The 8,260-nt window shown below is 49.1% G+C and overlaps 1 protein-coding gene across 1 annotated transcript; it reads left to right on the plus strand.

Annotated features, from left to right (window-relative positions):
• Positions 1-6,937: 6,937 nt before the first annotated feature.
• Positions 6,938-7,735, plus strand: LOC138119461 (processed variable antigen-like). Its single transcript, XM_069031352.1, has one exon. The coding sequence runs from the start codon at positions 6,938-6,940 to the stop codon at positions 7,733-7,735; it is 798 nt and encodes a 265-aa protein (XP_068887453.1).
• Positions 7,736-8,260: the final 525 nt, after the last annotated feature.

The raw sequence follows: 8,260 nt of genomic DNA on the forward strand, positions 1-8,260 counted from the left end.
CCCTGACTGCACACAGAGTGAAACTACCCTCAGAAGCAAATCCTGCCATGGTAGGGGAGGAATTTTCTCTGGGTTGTCCTCAGTGTCCCCCGTGCAGAGCTGTGACCGAGGCACAGCTGTCACAGCACAGGACATGGCCACAGACACCTGAGGCCACCAGACATTCCAAAGGGAATTAAAATGCCCATTCTGGTCGATGCTGCTGACTGTCCAGATGACACAGCCACAGCGGGAACAGCTCAGGCATCTGGGTTTCCATGGGAAGAGATTTTCCCGGAGAGTCCAGCACATCCATGGGCAGTTTTCTGAAGGATCTGCCAACCCAAAGCATTGCTCAGCTTTGTTGTGGCACCAGCGAGCAGTCCAGCACATAGTGGGATGCAGAACCAGCTGAGATCTCACTGGAAAAGGTTTCCCAGAGAAGCTGTGGCTGCCCCTGGATCCCTGGCAGTGCCCAAGGCCAGGCTGGAAGGGGCTTAAAGCAGCCTGGGATAGTGGAAGGTGTCCCTGCCCATGGCAGGGGTGGAATAGGATGATTTTTAACCTCCCTTCCAACCCAAACCATTCCATGATTCTGTGATGATTCCCACAGCCCCGGCATGTGGGAGAAATAGGAATTATTTCAAGAACAATTTAAAAACGGAACTTATGCATAAAGCCATTTTTCCACAAAGAAGCCACAAACCCCGAGGTGCTGTCACCTGAGAGGGCCCTGAACCCGGGAAAACCCTGGAGCAGGAGGGGTGCCAGTGCTCCCAGGGAACACAGGGACACCCAAAAATAAGGGAGAAGGGATCTGGCACATGCCAAACCAGATGCAGGGCAGGATTCTGCAGGTGGGGGCCCAACAAGAAGCAGAAGGCAGGAATAGATCCCAGTCCAACCCACGAGAGAGCTGGAATATGCTGCTCCCTGAGCACCATGAGGAAAAACTGAGGAGACTTCAGGTCGAATCCTCATATTCTTGTGGAAACGAGGCAGAGGGAGCAACAGGGAGAAAATCAGAGGGTTGAGGGGCTGATGGGCTGGAAAATCCTGAACAAAGATGTTCCTCACCTCCAGGCCTGGGCTCTGAGCCCTGTCCTGCAGGTCTCTGCTTCCAAACAAAAAATTCCTGGGAGGAATCTTAATAAACCTGGTTTAGATTGTGTTTTCTTGGTTTTGTTCCCCTTTTTTTCTTTTTGTCCCAGTGATTTCATTTCAGCTCTAGTGTCCATAAATGAGTAGCCCGAGTCTGATTTCCTCACCTGAAGCCTTTTCCAAGGATGATCCATGTGTCCCATCCCTCCCTGCTGGCTGGAGGACGTTTTCCATACTCCCTGCACAAAGGGATGGGTCCTTCAAGGCCTGGCCCTCATGAAAGATGGGATTTGGGGTTTTTTTGGCAGCAGTGAGCACATTTGGGGACAGAGGATTTCCCTTTTTCCCAGCTATACCACCCCTGGAGCTGCCCAGCCGTAAAACAGCCCCCACACCAGAATCCAACTCCATGAAGGCCCAAAATCTGCCCAAAGAACTGCGGTGCATCAAAGGTCTTCTCTTGGAAATCAGGACTTGCAGGCCCAGCTGGATCAACCTGGCCACTGGATCAGGGAAAGAAAGATTTCCAAGTTATCCATTAAAAAAGCAGGACACGGGAAGTGCAGGACTTTTGAGCTATGGGGCTGCCAGGCGAGTCAGGGAGATAGTCCTGAGATTTATGAACAGAATGTGCTCCCCAAGTCCTGCTACAGCTTCGGAACTTGTGGGAAGTCTTATTTATCAACCCCAAGGAAAGGACAAATGTAGGAACGGGCCATGACGGATAATAATTCAATGTGCTGGGTGAATCTCCAGCGAGTGGCATTTTTCATTTCACTCCTGTGTTTGCAGAGAACTTGGCACTGGTGTTGTTTTCATTTAATTTCTCTGTTTGTAAGAGCTCTGCCCATTCATTTTGGCTGGAATCTGATAAGCAGAGCGAACGGAAGACAAGGCACATGTTGTTCTTGAGGCAGGGAAGCTGAAAAGAAAATAGATTTTTATTATCAACTCAAATATTGACTGGATGTCACGAGGAGGGAGGGAGGGTGGAAAAACTTGCTCCAGAGGTAACCTCGGAAGAATCCAAGAATCCCAGGCTGTTGCTGGAAAGTCTTTATCTTCTGGTTTCTTGCTTTGATAAATAAAGTGTCAAAGTGGGAAATGGAGTCTGCATTGTGCAAATGTCACTGGCCAGAATGGGGAGATGCTTGGCCATGGAAAAGGGGGATGGTTTGGAGCTGAAGAAGGATAAATTTAGTTTGGATATTGGGAAGGAGTTGCTCCCTGGGAGGGTGGGCAGGCCCTGGCACAGGGTGCCCAGAGCAGCTGTGGCTGCCCCTGGATCCCTGGCAGTGTCCAAGGCCAGGCTGGACATTGGGGCTTGGAGCAGCCTGGGACAGTGGGAGGTGTCCCTGCCCATGGCAGGGGTGGGACTGGATGGGCTTGAAGGTCCCTTCCATCCCAAACCATTGAATGATTCCATGATCCTTTCCAACATGGTCACACACCTACAGGAGCCATCGTCCATGGGTGGAATTCAAGGACTGCTCAGGTTTGGTTAAATCTGGGACAGAGCAGGGCAGGAACACAGAGCGGTCCCAGGGCTGTGAGAGGTTGGCAGAGGGATGTTGATGTGGGTGGAAGAGCAGTCACAGAACCATGGAATCATGGAATCAAGGTTGGAAAAACCCTCTGAGATCCTGCAGTCCAACCCTTCCCCAGCACTGCCAAGGCCACCACTGACCCATGTCCCCAAGTGCCACATCCACGTGGCTTTTGGACACTTCCAGGAATGGTGGGGATTCCATCACTTCCCTGTGATGTGCAGGAGTAAGTGAATGGCCATGGCAGCATTCCAAGGATCTGGAGAGTGCCAGGCAGGGCCATGGTTGCTGGGACTGGGGTGTAAAGGCTGGGGGAGCTCAGAGGGACAGGGAGAAGGAGGCACTAAAGGGCTCCCTGGTTTCCTTCTTCCATCTTTCTGTAAAATAAAGATAAAGGAAAAGGAATTTTCCTTCTGAGCCAGCCAGGAACAACCCTGGAGTCCCTCCCCAACTCTTCCTTCTTTTCAAAGTGACAAGAAACTGGGACAGAGGAGCTGCAGCCTGTCAGGCATTGCCAGATCCAGCGCTGGGTGATGCCTGACACAGATTCCACCAGGAATTCCCATCCAACCTCTTAGCTCGCACCTCCAGGGGCAGCCAGGGGTGATTGGCAGGGCTGGGAATAAGGATGGGATGTCTGATGGAAAGGGAAGGGCCTTGCAGTCAGGAATTGGCTGAGAGAGACAGACAGGGAATGCAAGGGGGCCTTGATGGGAGCATTCCCACCAGGATAAAACATGGCCCATCCAGGTTATCCTACCCCCACGGAACCACTCGTGGCTCCTGCACAAAATTCAGGAGCTGCTCCTCTTTTGGGAGGTGGAAAATCAGATCCAGTGGTCTGAACACTTCACATTTGACCCATCAAAAGGAAATTTTCCACATTTCCAGTGGTGTGGGAGTGGGCAGCAGGGTGGAGCAGCCCCCAGAGAGGTCAGTGGATATAGGATAAAGTTTCACAAAGGATGTCTGGACTTCAGGTGGCTCTCTTGAAAGCTCTTTCTTGCATAGACGAAGTTACAGCAGCTCAGGGAGTGGGTATCCAGAGCCAGCCCTACAGCTGCCAACTCCAGCTGTAGGCATACCTGAAGCCCCTTCCTGTTCAAGTTACAAAGCATTATCTACTTTTCTTTGCAGAAAAGTATATAACATATACTTAACAATAACAACCAACAAGCACCATACACAATACCTTTACATTTGCCTATAGCCTATCATTACTACTCCCATTACCATATTATGGTCATTATTATCCAATCACAAGAGTCAGTATGTTACAATTTAAGCTTACAGTGGAAAATTCTCAGACCTCTCTTCTTCTTCCTACATCGACATTTCTTGTTTGCCTGCCATATCGCTCTTTTTGGTAAAAACATGTTTTCTATTTACTTATGCTCTTCTTGAGACTTATTTACTTGGTGAAAAACACGTCTTTGTTTGTAGTCACATACCTTTGTCCTAATCATAAAAATCTGCCAAGCCTACACATCTCTGAAACTTTCTTACCAAACTTTCATCCTCCACAACAAGTGGAGAAGGATTCCCTAATTTTCCCAGAGTGCAGGAGGTGAAGAAAAGCCCTGGCAAACACCCAGATCTGACACGCTGGTTTCCTTCTGGGGGAGTTTCTTATTCCCATTTTCCTATCCAAGGCTCCCCCTAAAACAAGGGACAGAGCTTGGAAATAAAGGGAGATTCCAAGGAAACGGAAAATGGAGAAACATCCTAAAGCACAGACAAAATGAGGCAGAATCAGAGGAAAAAAGGCCTGGAAAAAGATTCATCCCCTGCCACCACAACCCCAAAACTGGTCCTGGCAACCAGGTCCTGGCAAGAGCCTGGAAGCTGGAAAAGGAAAAAGCACAAGGATGACTGAAATCGGCCCAAATTTGCTCTGTTTGGCTGAATTAATTAACGTTAGCTTTTATCAGCAATGTGTTTTCTGTGCATATTATTTAAAATATTGGGGCAGCTCCTTGAAAATGAGGGATTTCTATTTTCTTCCACACCCCCCCTTATTTAAAAAAAAAAAAAAAAGAGAGAGAAGGAAGTTCTTAAAGGAAAAAGAAAGGAAAAGCAAATGGAAAAAAAATGGAAGTGGAAATTTCTGCTCTACTGTTGGTTTCAAAGCCATTTCCACTGGAAAAACATGGAAAAGGAACATTTTACTGGAAGGAAATCAGCTGGGATTCCAGGATTCTGTGGGTTAAGGTGCTGAAGTCTTTTCCTAAACCATTATTTTATTATTCCTTGCATTTTTCCTGGGTTTTTTTCTGGCATAAAAATGGCACTCAGGCTTTTCTCAGGATGAATATTTGGCTTTTTCCTGCTTAAAAGACAAAATTCCCACTTTCCCTTCAACGTCTCCACCCCCCTTCTGACTTTCAGCCCAAACCAGTCATTTGCAAAGGTGACATTCTGCTCTCCAGCAGAATCCGGGGACAAACCCACTCCTTTGGATAGGAATAAAGCTCTCTGGGAATGGCAAAAAGCCTGGGAATGTTTGATGGGAATTTCCCATCTGGGAAAGCCTTGGAGTAATGTGGCGTGGGTGATGCTGGGATTATTTGTCACCAACTAGGCACTGGGGTTTGGTTCATTGAGGAAATCAGGCACAAAAACCTTGGAATGTTGAAGTTCCTGGGAGTGGCTGGGATGTGACCCTGCCGTGAGGACATTTTGCTGGGATATAGCAGCTCTTGGATCTTCTGCCGTGCCAAACTTTGCTGAAGTGGAGTTTAATCGTGTTTGGAGCGTGGTCTTGGTGCCAGCACAAATTAACTCACGCTGGGCTCCAGGAGTGCGGTGCTCCAAAAGTCCTGCATGATTTATGGAGCTCAGAGGAAAAGTGGGAATGAAATGTGCTGGGTCATGAAGGGACAAACCAGCCCAGGGGGCTTTAGTGGCTCCTTCATATCCATAACTTCAGTTTCCCTCGGTCAGGCTGAAGCAGCTGGGATCTGCCCTCAGGGATTCATTTGGCAGCTGCCAGGCTTCATTCCCACCATCCTGGAAGTGCCATCTGGCTCATCCATGCCCTAGATCCATGCACGAATCCCACCTGGCACCAGGCTGGTCTGAACCTGCTTTATCAATACGGAATATTCCCAATACCTGATGGAGGCAAAGCAATTAAGACCAACACCAAGAAGGGACAACGGAAAGTTTTGGACAGGGATATCCAAGTTTTCCATGGTTTTATGCCTGTGTCAGCAGAGATGGGAGGTGTCCGGTCTCTGCACCCACTCCAGGTATGAATGAAAAACAGCCATAGGAGTGTGGGATTTTTCCCCAAGTTTCTGGAGCAATACATGGAGCAGGAAGAAGCTCCTCATGCAAACCTTTGCAGCTTCACCACTGGAATAGAAACAAATCCAGGATGGATCCCTTTGATTTGCCAGGAAAAGGTAATGATGGAGCCACGGTGGGGCATTTGCTGTGCCCCTGCTTTGGAGAAACTTCCCAGCCATTCCCAATCTCCACCAACGAACCAAACAGATGGAGCTGGTCCCTCATTAATCAACCTCCGGATTTGCCTGGGGCTTGCTCTAATTGATTCCGAGCTGAGCTTCCATTCTCCAGAAGGGAAAAATAAAATCAGTTTTCCAGGCTTAACTCCAGTGCATCAATTCCGTTTCCAGGGGTTTTAGGGTTTGATTTCCTTGGACAATTTTCCAGCACTCTCGGTTTGGAGCTGGAGCAGATTGCTGGAACAATGCTCCAGAGGTGTGCAGGGACACGGCGGGTCTGGTGCACCCACCTCACTACAGGGAGAGGCTTTGGAAAAATAGGGATTTTAATAAGTTATCCCTTAGAATCATGGAATTCTTCAGGTTGAAAAAGCCCTCTGTGATCACCAAGTCCAGCCATCAGCACATTCCCCACTAATCCATGTCCCCAGGTGCCACATCCAGAGGTTTTTTGGCTCTTCCAGGGATGGAGACTCCACCAGTGCCCTGGGCAGCCTGTCCAGGGCACCTCTGGCTCCCAGACCAAAGCACTCCTTAGAGCACTGCAGGGCTTTCCCAAATTTCTGAAGGAATATTTTTGGAATATTTTGAAACTTTTTGTTTAAGAGTGCTGGAAGTCGATTTGGAATTGAGGGTTTGGGGGTTGTGAGGCCTCTTGGAGGCCCAGAGTTACTGCCATGGGAAATTCCATGGAAAATACATGGGAGGGAGGGAGGGAGGGAGGGAGGGAAGGAGGGAAGGAAGGAAGGAACCTTCTTCCCTCGCCTGTTTGCTCCTTCTCCACTGCTTGTGCAGATTTTGGAACGTTATCAAGAAATATCTCCAGGTTTCTCAGCCAGAATGAGCCCAGCTGGAGAGTCCAGTGAGGCCAGTGAGTCCAGTTACACCAGTGAATCCAGTGAGACCAGTGAGACCAGTGAATCCAATGAGTCCAGTGAGACCAATGAGACCAGTGAGTCCAGTGAGTCCAGTGAGACCAGTGAGTCCAGTGAGTCCAGTGAGACCAATGAGGCCAGTGAGACCAGTGAGTCCAGTGAGTCCAGTGAGACCAGTGAGTCCAGTGAGTCCAGTGAGACCAATGAGGCCAGTGAGACCAGTGAGTCCAGTGAGTCCAGTGAGGCCAGTGAGACCAGTGAGACCAGTGAGTCCAGTGAGTCCAGTGAGACCAGTGAGACCAGTGAATCCAATGAGACCAGGGAGTCCAGTGAGACCAATGAGACCAGTGAGACCAGTGAGACCAGTGAGACCAATGAGACCAGTGAGACCAGCGAATCCAGTGAGTCCAGTGAGACCAGTGAGACCAGTGAGACCAGTGAGGCCAGTGAGTCCAGTGAGACCAGAGTATCCAGTGAGTCCAGTGTGTCCAGTGAGACGAGTGAGACCAGTGAGACCAGTGAGACCAGTGAATCCAATGAGACCAGGGAGTCCAGTGAGACCAATGAGACCAGTGAGACCAGTGAGACCAGTGAGACCAATGAGACCAGTGAGACCAGTGAATCCAATGAGACCAGTGAGACCAATGAGACCAGTGAGGCCAGTGAGACCAGTGAGTCCAGTCCCACCTACTCTGCTCTGTCCTGCTGGCATCCCCATGGGATGCTGCCCCCTCGCCTCCATTGCCGCCAGGCAGACCAGTGACCCTAGTGGGCATCACTGGGAATACTGGGAGCGCTCAACTCCCAAGGCAGTTGGAGAGGAAGCGCAGCAGGAGCAGCAAAGCCTCCTCTGGCTCCATTCATCCTGTTCTGGATGTTTGCCCACATTCCCGAGGCGCTGGGAGGTGGGAGAGGGAAGCTCTATAAACGTTATTAAATAGGTTAGGATTTAAGAGGAGTCAGAGTTCCGAGTTAAAGCACAAATTTGGGATCAGGGCTTGGATACATCCATTCAGCTGCTCCAAAATGTAACTTCTGCTAATGTGGCCCATAAAGCTTTCCCTAAAGTTTAAATCTCTCTTCTTTTTCCTTAAATCTTCTTTTTCTTCCTTGGCCTCTGAACATAAAATCCAAGCATTTGTTCCTTTGCTGTGCCTGATTTTTTGTAATAAATGTCATCCTATTTGTGCAGGAATTCCTCTCTGTCCCTAATTCTTCATCAAGAGCAGCAATTCTTCTCCTTAATCATGATCTGTGATCATTTACCAGGAGCCTTTCCTGATTTGCC

Source organism: Aphelocoma coerulescens, chromosome 15 (genome assembly GCF_041296385.1).
Source record: "Aphelocoma coerulescens isolate FSJ_1873_10779 chromosome 15, UR_Acoe_1.0, whole genome shotgun sequence".
Classification (NCBI taxonomy): domain Eukaryota; kingdom Metazoa; phylum Chordata; class Aves; order Passeriformes; family Corvidae; genus Aphelocoma; species Aphelocoma coerulescens.